We start from the raw sequence: 17,808 nt of genomic DNA on the forward strand, positions 1-17,808 counted from the left end.
AGCTTAATGGGAGTGGGGAAGAGATACCCATGAAATCTTGATAATTACTAGAGGCCACCCTCATCTGTAAAGTGGAGAGGAAACTGAGGCAGAAAGAAGACTAACCCAAAGTCGGGCTGATGGGAATGGGGGCTCGAAGTCTCGCTCGACAGCCAGACTATCCTTTTGGCAGTGAGCTTTCTCAGACACCAGCTGGGGGAGACGATGCCACAGGGGAGAGGATGGAGGCTGTACCCCTTGGGATGGTTCCTGCGCGCTCTCTCCTCACCGAGCCCGGCTTGGCCAGAGAGCTCTGGAGTTTTAACCCTCTGGCTGTGGGTGTATCCACCCAGGCTTCCCCACCTCCAGCCCGTGGGAGCCTTTTTCTGGCGCCACCTGCTGGTCAAACCACACACCTGTGCATGGCGCCTGTGCACTCATCCCTTTTCAGATTGGGGTGTCAGATCCGAGAGAGGAAGGTAGTGCACAGGGGCCATAGGAACTGGAGCGCTGCCCTGGGTTTCTGATTTGGGCTCTTTGGAGCATCGAGGAAAGGGTGCCCCCTTCTCACCCTCCCCCATGACCAGTGAGGAGCCCTTATTTGGGGGAAGGATCCAGGTGTGATCCGTCTGGGCCCATAAGTGGAGGCTGCAAGCTGCACCAGCCTTCCCACCCAGGGAGAGCTGTAAGTGCCGGGCCTGCCTGGTCTCTGCTGAGGAAACAAAGATCCCAGGGTAGAGAGAGGAGCATGGGTGTCCTCGCTGTGCAACAAGAGTACAGCCTCTCTGATCTTTTCCTCATCTGTGAAATGGGCCAGCAGTTCCCCTACGGAGCAGAGATGATGCTTTTTTAGGGTCTTATTGCTTCTCCCCCACTGCCCCCTGGCCCCATGAGCTCTTGTCTCCTTCCAACTTGAGTTGTGTTAGTGACCAGTAGCTCCATTCAAGTCTGAGCTGGTTGGGGCTGGGGGCTCCCTTTAGCCCACAGCGCTTGGTGGTGCCGTCTCAGTGTTAACAGAACAGGCAAGCGAGTCAGCTTATCCACGCCTGCTTCCTACAACCCCCCCTGCATCTTCCCTTAGGAGAAGTAACTAAAGTTCTCCATCTGGTACCTGGCACGTGCTAAGTGCTGTGTTAGCACTGTTTATAGCCAAGGGCCTCGGGATGAGTGACAGCAGGTAAGGTTGCCCACGGAGGGTAAGTTCCTTCCTGTCTTGGTCACGGCTCCCGTGGCCACCCTTTGACCTTGTCATTACTAATAACCACGCCACGTCTGAAATCAACTCCTGCTGCCTCATCCTTGCCCTCCAACAACCATTCCTGCAACTCCAGGCTTCAGTGACCTTCATCTCAACCACATGCTCGACGTTGAACCCTACACCCCTTTCGTTTTGATCCTGCCCAGCTTAGATTTTCTTGTCTGTTGTGTAATTTTCTCATCCTCACTTGAAACCTCCCTCAGAAAAAGGAAGCGTCCTACACTGCTGGTGGGTTGTTGGGGCTGTAAGGGGCTGTAAGTTGCTGCAGCCACTATGGAGAACAGTATGGAGGTTCCTTAAAAAACTAAAAATAGAATTAACATACGATCCAGCAATCCCACTCCTGGGCATATATCCAGACAAAACTATAATTGAAAAGATACATGCACCCCTATGTTGCTAGCACCACTATTCACAATAGCCAAGACATGGAAACAACATAAATGTCCATCAACAGATGACTGGATAAAAAGATGTGGTACATACATACAGTGGAATACTACTCAGCCACAAAAAAGATTGAAATAATGCCTTTTGCAGCAACATGGATGCAACTAGAGATTATTATACTAAGTGAAGTAAGTCAGAGAAAGACAAATACCATGTGATATCACTTATATGTGGAATCTAAAATATGATGCAAAGGAATCTAGGAAACAGAAACAGACTCATGGACACAGAACAGACGGGTGGTTGCCAAGGGGGAGGGGGTTGGGGGAGGGATGGTGTGGGAGGTGGGGGTTCACAGATGTAAGCTATTATATATAGAATGGATACACAACAAGGTCCTATTCTATAGCACAGGAAACCATATTCAATATCCTATGATAAACCATAATGGAAAAGAATTAAAGAATGTATATATATGTATAACTGAATCACTGCTGTACAGCAGAAATTAACACCGTAAATCAACTAGACTTCAATTAAAAAAAACCCTCCCTCACTCTTCGCCTCTCCGCCCCCCCCATGATACTCAGTGGAAAAAGCCCCATCCCGACTTAAACCAGCTACCACCCTCTTCACCCGCCCTGAGCAGCTGTGTGTTCCTGGGAGGGGAGCACCCCACCTACTGACTGATCTCATTTGAAACTCATGGCAACAAACCTCGAGAGATCTAACAGCCTCTGATTCTGCTTGTCTAGCTTGCGGGAGCCCCTTCAGAACAGCTGTTCACACCCCCTCTCCTCTCCACCTCCCACACCCCTGCCCACTTCCTCTCACCTCTTTGAGAAAATAGAAGCACATTGGGCAGGAAGGCCCGTTCCAGCATCAGATCTAACAAATGACCCCATCTGGGCTCTGTCCTCCCTGCTGTTCCCACTGAGGATGCATCCCACTGAGCCCGCTTCTCCCCGAGTGCTCCGAGTCCACTTCTCCGTCCCTACCTCCTTTCGCTCCTGCACTGTCTGTTTCTCCCTTGCTCCTGGATGGGTGTCACCAGTATATAAACATGCTCTGCTCCCTCCCCTGGAGAACCAACTCTCTCAGCCCTACATTCCCTCCAGCTGCTATATCTCCTCCTTCACGGCCAAAGTCCTCAGTTTCCATTCCTCACCTCTCGTTTCTCCTCAAACTATCTGATTAGCTCCTGTCTCCACCCCTTGCTTCATGGAAAGGGCTCTATTCAGCATCACCAGTGATGTTCCTGTTGCTAAACCCAGGACTTAGGTCCTCTCGTTCAGCCGCTCCCATCATTCAGCAGCGGCCACCCCCCTTCCCCTTCTCATGGCCTAGCCTGCTCCACTTCTCCTTCCACCTCTCTGGCCATGTCTCAGTTTCCTTGGCCAGCTCTCTCTCTGCTCAGCTGCTAAATCGTGAGTCACTCTGAGCCTTGTTCTCTCTCTCTCTCTTTTTTTTTTAGCCACACTGTGTGGCTTGCAAGATCTTAGTTCCCCCAACCAGGGACTGAACCTAGGCCCTCAGAAGTGAGAGCGTGGAGTCCTAAGCAATGGACCACCAGGGAATTCCCAGAGTCTTGTTCTCTTAGCTACATTCTTGGCCAGTCTCATGGCTTTGGATTCAAAAATCCATTTCTCTATCCCTGATCTCACCCCTGAGCTCTAAGCTTATTTCCAATTGATGGCTGATGTCTCCACACAGATCTCCAATGGCCATTGGGCTTGGCCACACATATGACATGTTCTGGCCAATGAAATCTAAGAGGGAGTGACATCACCATCCTTTTTCCTTTTCCATGTTAACCAGCATGATTCAAATATTGGCTTGGATCCCAGAGAAAAGTGTGACCTACAATAGACATGCAGCAGGAGCGAGAAATGTTTGTTTATTAAGTAACTGAGATTTGGGGGGAGGGGGGAATTGTTACCACAGCATAACCTAGCCTATCCTGACTACATGTACCTCATAAGGTTGTGAGATCCAATACGGTAATAGAAGCTGTATGCCTGAAGATAGGTTTGCACTGTCTCCCCAGCACTGATTGTGTAGTGGGGGAGACAAGATGTATTTCTGTGGTTGGAAAGCAGAACTTGCTGGAAATATAGTGAAGTCCCAGCTCACGCCAGAGCCAAATTCTAAGTCAGTCCCTTGGTAACAAATTTATCCTTGAAGGTCCCTTAAATTTCCCATTAAATACAGAATGGCATGATCTCTGAAGATCAGCACAGCCTGTCCTCCTCCAGCACTGGAGCAAATGGCTTTTCTTTGGTTGAATACCAAATAAACTAACTGATTTAAGTACCCCTTGTAAACGAAAAATCTGTTTTAAAACAGCAAAACCACACTCAGCATGTTAAGACACTGTCTACCAAGTCTATTTTCCTTTCCTCCTAGGCCCACAACTAATCTCTCTTTCCCACTCTCCCTGAAATGTAGATATGGCCACGTGACTGAGTTGCAGCCAATGGAATGGGAGTGGCCGTAGCACGTGCCAGTTCCCTGCCTTCCCATAAACCAGCCTCGTGCAGTCCTCCAGGTGCACCTCTGCCTGCATGAGATGCAAGTGATCAGGGTGCTTTTGGAAACTGTGTGTTGAAAATCATGGAATTGTAAGTGTGCACAAGCCTGAGTCCCTGAATCTCTGCTTCAGGAGCTCCCAGTCAGGAGCCCCTATTAGACCTTAACATGAGTTAAAAAAAAAAAACTATATTGGGACTTCCCTGGTGGTCCAGTGGTTAAGACTCCACACTCCGAATGCAGGGGGCCTGGGTTCGATCCCTGGTCAAGGGACTAGATCCCACATGCCGCAACTAAAGATCCCCCATGCCGCAACTAAGACTCGGCACAGCCAAATAAATACATAAAAATAAACTATCTAGTTTGAGCCACCATACATCTTGAGGTTTTTCACAGCAGTTAGGCTTTCCTTTAATCACACTGTGAGAGGCTGGAGGAGACTCAAGACCACCTGAGGGAACGGTGTATTCGTGGCGTGCATCCCCACAGAACCTGATGTGTGGACTGGGCACAGGCATGTCCTGCACGATGGTTATTCATTCAGTCTGAAAGCACTTAGTTGAATTCCAAAAAGTTACTACCACACATATGTCTTAGCCCATTCAAGCTGCTAGAACAAAATACCACAGGCTGGGTGGTTTTCTCACCGTTCCAGAAGCCAAGATCAAGGTGCCAGCATGGTTGCGTCCTGGTGAGAACCCTCTTCCTGGCTCAGAGACTTGGTGGAAGGAGCAAGAGAGCTCTCTTCAACCTCTTGTATTTTTTTTTATTTTTATTTTTTATAAATTTTTGTATTTATTGTCTGCATTGGGTCTTCGTTGCTGTGTGCGGGCTTTCTCTAGGTGCAGCGAGCAGGGACTACTCTTCATTGCTGTGCGTGGGCTTCTCATTGCGGTGGCTTCTCTTGTGGAGCACAGGCTCTAGGCTTATGGGCTCAGTAGTTGTGGTGCATGGACTTAGTTGCTCCACAGCATGTAGGATCTTCCCGGACCAGGGCTTGAACTTGTGCCCCTGCGTTGGCAGGCAGATTCTTAACCACTACACCACCAGAGAAGTCCTGCGCCTCTTTTATAAGGACACTAATTCCATTCGTAAGAATTCATGATCTTATCTCCTCCTGAAGGCCCCACCTCCAAACACCCTCATAGCAGGCATCAGGTCTCAACATGTGAATTCTGTGGACACACAAACACTGACCATAGCAACATATAAAACGACTCCACTGATCAAATTCAGCCTAGACTTTCCCCACCCTCTTCCTCCAGGACACAGAGCCACCCTGCAGGTTCCTCCTGGGCCCTGTCCAGTCACTGGACATGTTGCCGGAAAAACCCGGCCTCTTTCACCGATGCTGAATAGAAATACGGAGACGGAGCTTTGGAGGAGTGGAAAGGAATAACTTTATTGCTTTGCCAGGCAAAGGGGGAACACAGTAGGCTAGCGCCTCAAGAACTGTGCCCCCCTCCCTGGAAACAGGGAGCGGTCTTACAGTCGGGCTCCTTGTGGTCAGGGGTGGGCGATAAGGATCAAGGCAGTAACAGTCCTGCATCCTTCTGATGGGTGGGTGGTGAGGTAGGCAGGAGTCAGCATCCTCAACCTTCAAGTCCAGCTGGTCTGGGGTCTGCATGCTTGTGGGCAGCACACCATCATTAATCATTAACGTCTCCCACCTGGAGGGGGTCTCAACATCTGCAAAACAACTCAAAGATGTTGTTGTGTGTATTGTTGCTGGGGAAACAGGACCTGCCCCAAGGCTGCTCTTGCCTGTTTCTCCCAGGTCTCACGCATCCCCTCTCTTCCCTAATTAACAACTGCTTGAATCTGCCCACTGGAACTCAGGGAAGGTCATGGAGGCTGTTTCCTATAATCAAAGAAATAGGGGACACGGAAAGGCTTTGTGCCCAGGGACCCCACAGTGACCTGCTTGGTATCAGACACAGGACCAAAGGCACCAGGCTACCCCTCCCCCCGCCCCCTGTCCCACCAGGGGAGGGGACTCAGAGCCTTCTGTGCTGGTCCCTCAGGCGCATATTCTACTTGGGGGGAAGATGCTCACATTCTCCCGCCCACCTCTCTCTCTTCTTTAGACCCCGTTTTGCTGGATTTACAGAGACTCCTGATGTCTCTGTAAATGGTTAGGGCCAAAGAGCCAAGGAGCCAGTCAGAGCTGTGGGGCTTGAGTGAGTGCTTGGAGGACTCACCTGGCTGGAAGGGAGAGTGACTCACGAAGGACGATGGATGAAGGATGGAGGATGAAGGACCACTGCTCGGCCTCCCACCTGCCTGGGAGCAGGCCGGCAGGGGAATACCTACAGTTGGAGGGGCAGCTCAGCTGGTGAACCATTATCTTCCTCAAGTACAAACCTGTCCCTGCCACCACCCTGCTTGAAGCCTTTCAACATTCATCCTACAAATGCCCCAAATAGAGGGCCCAGGTGATTTACTGAAACACTGTTTGTGGTGGCAGGACCTGCTTAAACAAATGAGTAATGGAATTCTGTGCCACCATTAAGAAGACTGCTGTGTGCGATAAATGTTAAGAGTGTCAGCTCTGGAGCCAAGCCAGCCAGGTTGGACTCCTCTCAGGACCTAGATTTTGCCTCTGGAAAATGGGCTTATTGCATTGTTTAGTACACAGTATTGTGTAGACGTGAGTTGAAATGACGTAATGCACACAAATAGCTCTTGGAACAGTGGTAGCTTATGTTGGCATTACCAAGCACAAGTTTATGTCCCCGATGCACAGTGAGGCCAAATAAACTGAAACATCGGAGTTTAGAGCAGAGAAAGGTTTATTGCAGGGCCACGCAAGGATAGGGCGGGTGGCTCGTACTCCAAAACCCCGACCTCCCTGATGATTTGGGGGAAGTTTATACAGGCAAAATTTGGAGTAAGGGCTGCAGGGTGAGTGGCTTTCTTCTGATTGGTTGGTGGTGAAGTAACAGGGACATGCTCCAGGGATCTTGTGCTCAGCTGGAAGTTACCACCCACCACCTGGGTGGGGACCCAAGTTCTGCAGAAGAACTCAAAGATATTATGTATATTCCTTGAGGAACCAGGACCCTGCCCCAAGGCTGCACTATAGCTTCTTGGCTGCTCCTCCTTTGTTTCTGCATCCCCTCCCTTCTCTGGTTAGCAACTGTTTGAATCTGCCCTTCAGAACTCAGGGAAGGTCATGGAGGCTGAATGAACCCTATTTCCTACAAGCAAGAAACAGAAGACACAGAAAGGATTTGTACCCGTGAGACCTGCAGCGTCCTGCTTGGTTTCATTAGCGGACCAGCAAATATACAAAATGAATTTTAAAATACAGAATGCGTGTAGATGTGCAGATTTTGTTTAGACAGCCACAGAAGCAATCAGTAGCAGTAGTTGCCTCTGGGGAGAACTGAGAACTTAAAGTGGCAGGACACTTCCTCATCCTTTCGTAATGTGTGCAATTTACTATTTTTACATGTGGATAATTTACCTATTACTATATTTTGAAAGATTCCTTCAGCGCCTCCCTGTGGCCCTCGGGGTGAAGTCCAAAAGCTCTCCTGGGTTTCTCAGGCTGCCACCAGCTTCCGCCCCACCTCCCATCAGCTCCCAGCCCCCAACCTCCAGCTTTCGCTCGGTGTTCCAGCCACATTGATCTACTTCCATTTCTGTCTGGCAACTGCCCAGGGTGCTTTCTGGCCTCCCTGCTCCCTCAGCTGAGAATCAAGCCTCTCTTCTGCATTAACCCTTCCCGCCCCAATTACTACTACCAGCTCTCTACCTAAGACACCCAAAGCGCTACAGCACATTCTACTCCCATCCCCCAACAAGCACCTCCCTAACTGCATCATCTCCTGCCTGGCTATCCTGTGGCCTCCTTCCCACTGAATCCCCTGGGCCTAGCGCAGGAGTTGAAGCTCAATATACATCTTTTTTTTTTTTAAGCCTTGCCGCATGGCAAGCAGAATTCTAGTTCCCTGACCAGGGGTCGAACCGGTGCCCCCCTGCAGTGGAAACATAGAGCCCTAACCATTGGACTGCCAGGGAAGTCCCTCAATACACATCTGATCAATTTCAGCCCTCTGGGACATGAAGGCCTCTTGGCTAAGCTATCCTTAGCTTGCCTAAGGATAAAATAAGTAATATCTACAAAGAACTCCCAGCACAGGATCTGACATATGGTAGGCTCAATATAGTCTCAAAAAGAAAGCTGGTGCCAGACAGCTTTCTGCTCAGATGGCAGGGGTAGCTGTTAGGGACAGATGCCCAGAACAACGTCTCCTATGAGAGGTATCCAAAAAATGTCTGAGGGAACAAAAAATGCCTAAGAATCAACATTGTTGATTCTTCTCAATGTAATTGAGACTTCCGGGTGCATTCCTAGAATTTCCAACTCTGCAGGTCTGGCAACAGGGTCCAAGAAGCTGAATTTTCAAGAACTATCCCACAGGTGGTCTAAGGACCACACTCTGAGAAACCAACCAGTCTATTCGTATTTATTAAGCGGCTACGATGTGCCAGGTCAAGGTTAATCTTCTTTGTAGGGATAGAGAAAGAACAAGAAAAGTCTATGCCCTCATGGAGTTTACATTTTAGGGAGGGTAGAAAATATCAGGTACACAAGTAAATGTAGACAGCCAGTGACAATGTTGTAAAGAAAATACAGCAGGTGAGCAGAGGACCTGCAATGCGCTTGGATGGCAGGGAGGGGCTCTGAGTTCACTGAGGAATGACAGGAACGTGGCAGCAAGTAAACCACTGGGCAGAAAGTGGTCCCTCCAAGCTCTCCTCAACCCAGGCCCCAGTCCAAGACTATCTCAAAGGAAACCGAGTCCAGGACAGTGGCACTCCCGCCTTTATTATCAAGGCTTTCAGAGCCAGGACAGACAGGACAGCGGAGACTGCAACGGGGATCTCAACGGCCCCTTCCCTCCCGGCCATGGTACCCACAGGCTTCATCTAGCCAGGGGCAGAGGCCTGAATCTCCGCCTTTTGGAAAACCTGGCCCTTACTCCACCTCCCTCACTCAAGTGTCCCTAAGGTCTCAGACCAAAAGCTAGGGCTGAGCCACTGGGTATGACCGTGTCCAGTCCTCTGACAGCTCTCTTGGGGCCCCAGGAGCACTGCCTGTGTGGGTGGGGCCTCCTGAGCATCCTTCCTGATTTGAAGTCCAGGTCCCTGGAGATCACAGGGGTGAGACTGGTCCCCAGGATTACATCACCAAAGAGGCTGGCCCTCTTCCTAGCAGGTTGGACAACACATTGGGAAGACGTGAGCCTGGGACCTCCTAGGAGGGACAGGGGAGCTGCGTGGCAGGTGGGCAGCCAGGGGCTGGAGGTTCCAGGGTCACTTCTTCTTGGCACGATCTGCTGCGTCCAGGGCAGCCATGTTGCGGGCAGCTGTGATCAGGTGGATGACACTGATGAGGGACTTGAGCAAGGCGACAGGGGCGGTGATCCAGAGGCCCATTCGGAAAAGACCCACAGAGCCAACTGTGGGAGGGGAGCAAGGGCGATATAGAGAAAACAGGATGCAGGTGAGGGAGGGGCGTTCATCTCCCCAGACAGGCCACACCCCCTTCCCATCCTTCTGCCCAGTCCCTCATCACCTACCTAAAGGTCCCTCGGAGAAATTGAACAGGTAGAGGAGGCAGTAGAAGAGCTCATTTCCAGCACACAGGGTAAACAGAGCAGGCTGTACAAACAGCAAAAAGGCTGCTTAGGCAAGAGGGCAGGGCAGTGCCCCCCATCCCCCAACCGAGGGCCAGGGGGCTCGGAACTGTACCAGGGAAAGAGGGGTGCAGGGTGGTGTGGGTAGGACGTGGGGGGAGTGAGGGGAACAGGGAAGATCAGGGAACCTGCCCAAGGCCCCTCACCCTCCCCTTCGGCCCAGAGCTGTGGGCAGCACTCACCATAAAGCTAGGCACAAACAGGAAGATATATTTACCTGGCTTTGCTGCAGCCCCTGTGAAGCTGTGGGCCCTACCTGGAGATGCTACACCCTCCAGCCCGCTCAGGATAAAGACTACACTCTTTCTCATGGCCTAAGGCCTTTTGAGAGCTGGTTCTGCATACCTCTCTGGCTTCTTCCTCCCTCCCCCTTCCCTCATGCCACCCAGTTCTTCCTCTCTGGGCACACCTGGTCCTCAGGCCCACTTGCTGCCTGGAGCAATTCACACACGCCCTTCCCATCAGCCCTACCCTGGGCCCAGGGCTCAGCCCAGGACTTGCCCATAAGATAAGTGAATAAGGAGGGGCAGCAAAGGCAAATGCTCACTCTGGAGGTGTAGTAGATGCGAAGCACTGGATTTCCAGACAGGTCAATCATCTTGTGACTTTCACTGCCTCGGACCACAGAACTTGGGGAGAAAGTAGGGGGAATCTATGAGCGTTCATTACCCGGAATGCTCACCTAATCCTCATTTCAACCCCCACGAAGTAGGTACTCGGATTGCCTCTGTTGAACAGAGGAGGGACTGGGGCATAGCTGGGGACCACTGTCTTGCCCGAAGTCACACTACCTAGCTGGGTGGCTGGGGGAAGAATCAGGATTCAAAAGCCCCACGCCCCTTCTTGAGGGATGTTATCTCTTTGGAATCCTCAGGAGAATTTTAGGGATTAGTTAATGCAACTGTAAAACAGGACTGACGCTGATTCGGAGATTTGCCCAGGGTCCTTCAACAAAGCAGAGCTAAAAAGGAGACCTCCCAAGAAGCCTGAAGACACCCCCCCTCCCCAAGATGGTCTCACCCCTCCCCACTGTAGTGTCTTCTTCAACCGGTCAACACCCCCAGAATGGCAGACCTGTGGAGGTGTAGCCAGTGGCTGGCCACATCCAAGCTCATGCTGAGCTGGAAGAGAAGGGTGGCGCGAGGGTACAGCAGGGCCAGGTTGACCAGCAGACACATTGTGGAGCAGCGGTCCGTCAGCATGTCCAGCATGGCCCCAAATCGGGTCCCTGAAAAATGGGGACTGTTAGGTGGAAAGGGGCTGTCAGGGGGCAGCGGGTCTGTGACAGGGGCCATATATGGTGTATTACCCTGATGCAGAGTCTAAGAGTGAACATGCCCACCATCCACTGCCTGGCCAGGAGAGCTGACTGCTATCGGTAGAGTATGAAGGTCAAAGGGCAAGGGTCACTGTACCATAAAACAAGGAAGCATGACAGTGCGGAAAGAACAGTGTAGAAGGGAGTGAGAATGCTAGCTCTACGACTCATCAATCTCAGAATCAAGGGTCCAGGTCTCAAGACAAAGAGGCTTGAAGTCTTAGGGAAGTCTTGGAGGTGTGTCTGAAGAACAGATTAAAAAATTAATCAACCCTCCAGAAACCATCTCCTTTCCCTCACCGACCTCCCTCTAAACATGCCTTCTGGAATCCTGATGGCTTGTGCCTGGCACACAGTACATGCTCAATAAACACCTGTTGAATGTATTTTTATTCAGAGACGCCTCCAGCACTGACGCTGCCATGCCCAGTCTTGGTACCCCACACCCCTTGCTATCAACAGCGAGCTCAACCCCTTCTGCTACAAAACCAGGCCATTCTATTCTGCTTTCTACAGAGATGGGAATGACAGAGCCCTGTGATTCCCGAGTACCCGCCTACCCCGAGGTCCTGAGGAAGCAGGAAAAGGGAGCAGAGTGTTGCTGGGCCTCAAGGCTGGCTGGGAAAAGGGTCTGTCACCTTGATTAAGGAGTCGAGCAGCGTGTCCATCGAAAGCGTCCAGAAGTCCACTGAGCAGGTAGAAGGAGGAGGCCGTGAGGGGGCAGCAGGGCATGAAGTAGAAAGAAATGATGGCGAAGACAATCCGGGCATAACCTTGGGATTGAGATGGGGGGGAGGGGCGGGAGACAGGGCAGATCAGGGAGCCTGCCCGAGGCTCCTAACCCTGTCGTTCGGCCCGGAGCCGCGGGTAGCACTCACCGATAAGGTTCGGCACAAACAGGAAGATATTTTCGCCTGGCATCGCTGAGGTCTCCTGGTGGCCCTGGGCCTTATCTGGAGGTGCCAGCTCTGTTCCAGCACCGGCGCAAGGCTCACCCTCCAGCCCGGCGCATCGGCTGCGCCCACTGCGCGCAGGTCCCCGCTGCCCCAGACGGGTCCCAGATGTTAAAGCTCGCGGCGGGCCGGAGCATGGGCCGACCCAGCTGTGCGCGGGGCACAGGGGGCGCGCACACCCCGCCCTTCCTATGGGCAGACGCCTGCCCCGCCCGGAGCTCCTGCTTCCCGCTGCGGCCCCTGCTGCTCCAGCTGTGCTTGGCTTCCGGAACCTACTCTTCTGCGTTTGTCCTTGCAAAATTGGAGAAAGGAAGAGGAGGCTTAAGAAATGGCTGCGTCCCCTTTAAGACCTGCTCGCTTCCTTTTCCTTTTCTTCCCTCCGCCCCTTTCCACCGATTCGTACCAAAGTACAGAAGGAGGAGAGGGGACAAAGCACCATCAATGCTGAGGCAAACGAAGGAACTTAAAAGGAGAGGTCAAAAGAGAAGGAGGCCCAGATAAATGTATCTACTTTCCTTTCTGAGGAGGATATGACTCCTGAAGACAAAGATAAGGAAAACAGATCCCGCCCTCCTGAGTCTTTGCACCTCCGAGAGGCAAGGTTATTTGGTACAGTCCACATTTTTTCCTCCCAGCCTCTGCTCTTGGCCCTCGTTTGCTCTCGCAAGGCTCCGAGCGAAGAGTCGACAGCCAGAGAGGCCGGAGGGCGGCCTGGGGCGGGGATGCTTCTCGTGTGCCCCCTAGTGGTGGGAGGGTTAGGTGCCAGGCTCCACCCTACAGGATCTTCCAGTTTCTCAAGCCACTGGCTCTGGGGTCGCTGCCCCCAAGGAGGGATCTAGAGGGGGTGGAGGAGAGGCCGGAGGAGCGAATGCGACAAGCTGGGAAAATGCGCTCCCCCATTGGGTTCTAGAATCCGTAATCTCCTGGCAACGGGGCTGCGGAACCTCCGCAGACGCCAAGGTTTTTATAGCAACGGGTAGCGGCGCCGCCCTAGGTCCCCCTCTTTCCAGCCTTCCTCCCCGGATCCCAAATCCCCCGGCCCCGGGCCCGTCAAAGGGCTCCTTAGACCTCCCCGTCTCCCCTACTGCCGAGTAGCCCAAGATTTCGACCCATCTGCCAGGTCGGGGGCGACAAGTGGGCTGCCTTGTCTTGGGAAGGGTCTTGGGTGGGAGGCAGGAAAGAGAGGCCCCCCAGCTGCACGAAGTAAGGGGGCGGGAGGCGGGTGTTGTGGGAGTCCCACCTCCTCCCTCCCCCAGGAAGATTTAAGGCCACGACTTCTTTTCCTTTTCTTTTTTTCCCTCTTTTATCTTTTCTTTTCATCAGAGAGAGAACTGACACAGTTCTCCAAGGCCCCAGGGAATGGTGATGGGTTGCGTTTGGGAGAAGTAGGCTGGTTTCACAGCCTGACTGTCCCTAGGGGGATGGCATCCACTGCTACCAGGAGTGAGGAGAAAAAGGGCAGCCGGCAATCCCAAGCTACAACCTCTGCAGCCTCACTGGGCGGAGGTCTGGTGAGCACTGGAGAGGACTTCTTGGGGTGAGGGTGAAGTGAAGTGGAGAACTCCCAGGCTGAGGGCACTGAGATCTTCAGCCTCGAGACTCTAGCCTCAATCCTGAGCCCAGATCCCCCAGCACTAGCCCCTGAGGTCCCCGAAGGCTGCCCTCCACTTCCAGGGCCTTCCAGGCCAAATCTCAAGGCCCAGCTCTCTAATACCAGACTCCTTAGACCCAGAGCCTCCAGCCTGAGAGCCTCCAGACCCAGGACTCCCATGTTGAAACTCCGAGGCTGAGCCTCTCTGACTTTCCCTTTTCCAGAAGATTTCCCGGTCTGAGGAAATCCTGACACAGATCAGCACAGAACTCACTGACGAGGCCTTGTTTATCGCTGCCTACCACATGAATCCTGTGCCCATCAAGGAAAAACAGACACAAGACCGAGGGACTCAGATATCCAAACACGGTGACCCCCCCACCCCCACTCCAGGACCCTGTGTCCAGAGACCCTCCCATACCCCCAGTTCCAAGCCTGGAGTCTCCTCGACCCCAGCCAACCTCTCCAGGAATCTGTCCCCATCTCCCCCATCTCACAGCCGGCCCCGGGACCACACAGCACCTCCCTGCCCACTAACCCCATCCCCACCCCTCACCGCTGGCCAGGAATCACCTTAGCCCCTTCCTGCCTAGCCACATCTCTTTCTGGCTATGGGGATAGTAATTTCTCTGACTGGGGCTTCTACTTCCAGTGTGCTTCACCAAGACCCGAGGCACTGATACCCGGTGAGTGAGGCTTCAAGGGAGATGCCCTTTCTCCTGGGAGAAAGATGAGGAGCCTGTAGGGGAGAGAGCGAGGGTTTGACAGCATCCCAGCAGGGTAGGGGGATTTTTAAACAACATAGTCCTATTCTGTTCTGCTCTGACCCTTGAATTCGGAGTTCTCAGCCCTCTCCTTTCCCTTCCTCCATCTCTAGCTCTGACAGAAACCGTACCCGCACCAAGGCACACCTCCTGCCATCCCCTCATGAGAAGGTATGTACTAGGTCCATGGATGACAAGGCTATTCAGAATTAACCAAACATAAATCAACTATTCTCCAACAAAAATTAAAAAAAAGAGAAAAAAGGAATTCACCAAACGTTTAGAGTTCACATGATATGCCAGCCCCCGTTTTAGGAACTTGGGACACAAATGAATGATACAGTCTGTGCCCCTGAAGAGTTCACAGTTTAGTGTGGGGCCAATCAAGTAAATGGCCAATTACAATACATAAGGATAAGTCCCCCTAATAGAAATGGAAACAGTGAGAAGAGCACTTATCCCAGCCTCAGCTGGGACAGGAAGGAAAGGAATCATGGAGCTTCTTGGAGGAGGTGACACCTAAAGAAAGAAATTTCCAGGGAAAAATGCGGTTGTAGGGGTATTGCAAGTGGTAGGGCTTGCCTGAGCAAAGGCACAGAGGTGAGTCTCAGCAGCGTGAGTGTGAGTGTATGTGTGTATTCTTGAGGGCAGGGGAGATGGTAGGACCAGAAGCAGTTTAACTGCTGGACTATGCAGGCAAGGTAGCCAGGGACTAATCAGGAGACCCTGTGTGTGCCTTATTAAGATGCACAGATGTTTTCCTGTAGGTGAGGCGTCATTGAAGACTTTTGAGCAGGGGAGGTTGGAATTTTAGATCTGTAACTCTGGTGGTCAGTGAGGAGAGTGAACTGGAAAGGGAGAGACTAGAGGCAGGGAGGCCAATTAGGAACTGGAGACTAAGCTAGAGGTGATTAGGTCTTGAATATTCATAGTAATAGTAGAGGTGAGAGGAGGGGCAGATATGAGAAATAAAGACCAGGAAGACTGGGCTTCGTAATTAATTAGAAATGGTAGGGAAAAAAAGAAGGAATCAGAGGACTCTCGGGTTTCTGACTTGGGTAACGTAAGTCTGATGATGTCATGCTTCTGCTCAGAACTCTACAATAGTTCTCCCTTTCAGAGTCAAAGCCAAAGTCCTTCAATGGCTTACAAGGTCCTACATGATCTCTCTCCTCCCCAACCGCACTGTCTCTCTGACCTCATTGCCTATAACTGCTCCCTTTTCCCCTGCTCGCAATCATGCCAGCCTTATTCTTCCTGGGGCATGGCAGGCACGATCCCGCCTTTGGACAGATTGTGTTTGAGGGGCCCCTGGGAACTCCAGGTGGAAATACTCCTTAGACAGTTGGAAATACAGCTTCCAAAGTCACTGGCAAAGCCTGGGCTGGTGATAGAGATCTGATCTAGAAGGGAGTTGGCAGTTGAAGGGTGTGCAGGTGCCCTGGCAGGAGCAGGGGGAGGGGGTTGTGCAGAGTGAGAAAGACAAAGGTGCTGAGGATGGAGCCCTGGAGAACCTCTCCAAGTAAGGGGTTGGCAGAGGAGGAGGGAGGGGTTCATGAAGAAGGCAGAGAAGGAACTGACAGCCAGTGGTTATTGGGTATCTGTTATGACTGGGAAATGATGGGTGGATTTGTGGATGGCTGGATGGATGGAAAGGGAGTGGTGGGTGGATGGATAGACGTATCGGTGGGGAATGGTGGATGGATAAATAGATGGATGGGTGATAGGTGTTGAATGGATAGCTGAAGTGTGAAAGGATAAAAAGATACATGAGCCTTGGATCTAAAGTCAAAAGACTCATTGTTTTCTAGGGAGCTCTGCCTAGCAGCTTGACATCTGGAGGATGATCCCAGCTCTGGTGCTGCTCTTGGCCTCTCATGCCCTCCCCCACTCTGTCCCTCTAGAACATGCGTCAAAACTCCTCTTTTCACAACTCATTCAACAGTTCAGTTTTGGGGGGATTCCTGGTCATGAGCAACATACCCCTGAAGCCTCCAAAGTGCTGTGGAATCATCACACATCCCTCCACCCTCAGCTGGCAAGGACACCACCAGAAATCAAAAGCTTTAATAAAGAGACAGAGATCCTTCCCTCCTCCCAGCTTGGGCAGTGCTCTCATGTGGCTTCTCTGGGGTGATGCGGGAGGAGTGCCCCTCCCTGCTTTTGCCAGTGGGCATGTTATTGGAATGGCTTTTTTTTTTAATCTTTTAAAGTGATTTTTCTTTCTCAATTTTCTTTTTTTTTTTACTGCACCACATGGCATGCTGGATCTTAACTCCCTGACCCCAGGAATCGAACCTGTGCTTCCTGCAGTGGAAGCTCGGAGTCTTAACCACTGGACTGCCAGGGAATTCCCTGGGAATGGCTGTAATTCAGGGAGTTAATCACCTATTATCCATCAACCTGTTGGCAGAGATGAGTTCATGGGTCCGGGTCCAGGTCCAGCCTCCCAGCCAAACTCCAGCACCTTAAGGTCTAGGCCTGTGGCATCTGAGAGGGTCCACCCCTTGGCTTCTGAGGAGCTACCCCTGCCACCAGTGTCAGTGTTGAGGTCTCCCCTCTGCGCTTGGGAGCCTCATGGCTGTGAAGCACATCATGCCCGTCACTAGCCAGAAAGCTTTGCACAAAGCGCAGTAGGCTTTGTGACGCTTGCATTTAAATCCCAGTCTGGCCACTTATTGGAGCCTCCTGAGGACGTCAGTTCACATCTCCCAGCCTCCATTTCCTTATCTGAAAAATGGGAATAATTGTCCCTGTCTCACAAGGGCCTCGTGAGAGTTGAAAACGTAGTGCATGAACAGTGCTCGTCACGATGCCTGGCACAGAAGAAATGCCACAAATCTTAGGCTATTCTCAAGGTCAGTTTGCCTTATGTTCTCCTAAAATTCAGTCCTCTTTTGAGTATTTCCTTTTGAGTGTCCTAAAAATGTTTCATTATATTTAATTATAAAATTTTAACTAAGGAAAATTTGATGGATTTGGAGAAAGACTTTAAGACAAACAGGCTGTAAATTCCCTGTAACGTTCAAAAATAAAGTAGAAAAGGACACCCACAGGATACAAAACAAGCTCATTGTTCATGAAAGGCTGCAAATCTAATACTTGGTAGACAGGTAACAGTAGATATGCTTCAAATGCCAAAAAGATTGGGGGAAAGAAAGACGGGTATACTTGGATAGGTACAGGCATTCTCCAAAGGGGGTCTACTCGTAGGTCAACCGATCATGAAACAAACTGAGCGCTGTTTGCCACCTGCCATACAGTGAGGGAGGAGAGGCAGCTGCTAGAAAAGCCTGGAAACGCCAAGCCCTGTGGCGA

At 51.5% G+C, this 17,808-nt stretch overlaps 2 protein-coding genes across 12 annotated transcripts; one reads left to right on the forward strand and one right to left on the reverse strand.

Annotated features, from left to right (window-relative positions):
- Positions 1–8,967: 8,967 nt before the first annotated feature.
- On the reverse strand, positions 8,968–12,741 carry CDIPT (CDP-diacylglycerol--inositol 3-phosphatidyltransferase). 4 transcript variants are annotated; one of them, XM_057695072.1, is made up of 7 exons: positions 12,723–12,741; positions 12,061–12,426; positions 11,821–11,955; positions 10,939–11,092; positions 10,412–10,493; positions 9,748–9,829; positions 8,968–9,627 (listed from the first exon to the last, which is right to left on the reverse strand). In XM_057695072.1, exons 2-7 carry the CDS (start codon positions 12,101–12,103, stop codon positions 9,482–9,484), a joined length of 642 nt encoding a protein of 213 aa, XP_057551055.1. In that variant the 5' UTR covers positions 12,104–12,426; positions 12,723–12,741; the 3' UTR covers positions 8,968–9,481. The 4 variants fall into 4 exon arrangements, with proteins under 4 accessions (XP_057551055.1, XP_057551054.1, XP_057551056.1 ...); XM_057695071.1 differs by lacking the exon at positions 12,723–12,741 and adding an exon at positions 12,539–12,657; XM_057695073.1 differs by lacking the exon at positions 12,723–12,741 and having other exon boundaries at positions 11,821–11,870; positions 12,061–12,513.
- On the forward strand, positions 12,570–16,782 carry LOC130828994 (putative protein T-ENOL). Of its 8 annotated transcripts, none has more exons than XM_057695077.1 (6): positions 12,635–12,744; positions 13,553–13,646; positions 13,951–14,095; positions 14,379–14,412; positions 14,604–14,661; positions 16,395–16,782. In XM_057695077.1, the coding sequence occupies exons 2-6, from the start codon at positions 13,557–13,559 to the stop codon at positions 16,704–16,706; spliced, it is 639 nt and encodes a 212-aa protein (XP_057551060.1). In that variant the 5' UTR covers positions 12,635–12,744; positions 13,553–13,556; the 3' UTR covers positions 16,707–16,782. The 8 variants fall into 8 exon arrangements, 7 of the variants coding, with proteins under 7 accessions (XP_057551063.1, XP_057551060.1, XP_057551059.1 ...); XR_009047444.1 differs by lacking the exon at positions 12,635–12,744 and adding an exon at positions 12,826–13,095 and having other exon boundaries at positions 14,379–14,506; positions 16,302–16,587; XM_057695076.1 differs by lacking the exon at positions 12,635–12,744 and adding an exon at positions 12,826–13,095 and having other exon boundaries at positions 13,459–13,646.
- The last annotated feature ends 1,026 nt before the right edge of the window (positions 16,783–17,808 follow it).

This window comes from Hippopotamus amphibius, chromosome 9 (assembly GCF_030028045.1).
Source record: "Hippopotamus amphibius kiboko isolate mHipAmp2 chromosome 9, mHipAmp2.hap2, whole genome shotgun sequence".
Classification (NCBI taxonomy): Eukaryota; Metazoa; Chordata; class Mammalia; order Artiodactyla; family Hippopotamidae; genus Hippopotamus; species Hippopotamus amphibius.

Excerpts from the sequence above, each read along its gene's own strand:
- LOC130828994 (XM_057695077.1), top strand. The coding sequence starts at position 13,557 with ATGGCATCCACTGCTACCAGGAGTGAGGAGAAAAAGGGCAGCCGGCAA. Across the intron at positions 13,647-13,950 it reads CCTCACTGGGCGGAGGTCTG|AAGATTTCCCGGTCTGAGGA; the intron begins GTGAGCACTGGA and ends TCCCTTTTCCAG. Across the intron at positions 14,662-16,394 it reads TGCCATCCCCTCATGAGAAG|AACATGCGTCAAAACTCCTC; the intron begins GTATGTACTAGG and ends CTGTCCCTCTAG.
- CDIPT (XM_057695072.1), bottom strand. The coding sequence starts at position 12,103 with ATGCCAGGCGAAAATATCTTCCTGTTTGTGCCGAACCTTATCG. Across the intron at positions 10,494-10,938 it reads CACTGGCTACACCTCCACAG|TTCTGTGGTCCGAGGCAGTG; the intron begins GTCTGCCATTCT and ends TTTCTCCCCAAG. Across the intron at positions 9,628-9,747 it reads TTTCTCCGAGGGACCTTTAG|TTGGCTCTGTGGGTCTTTTC; the intron begins GTAGGTGATGAG and ends CCCCTCCCACAG.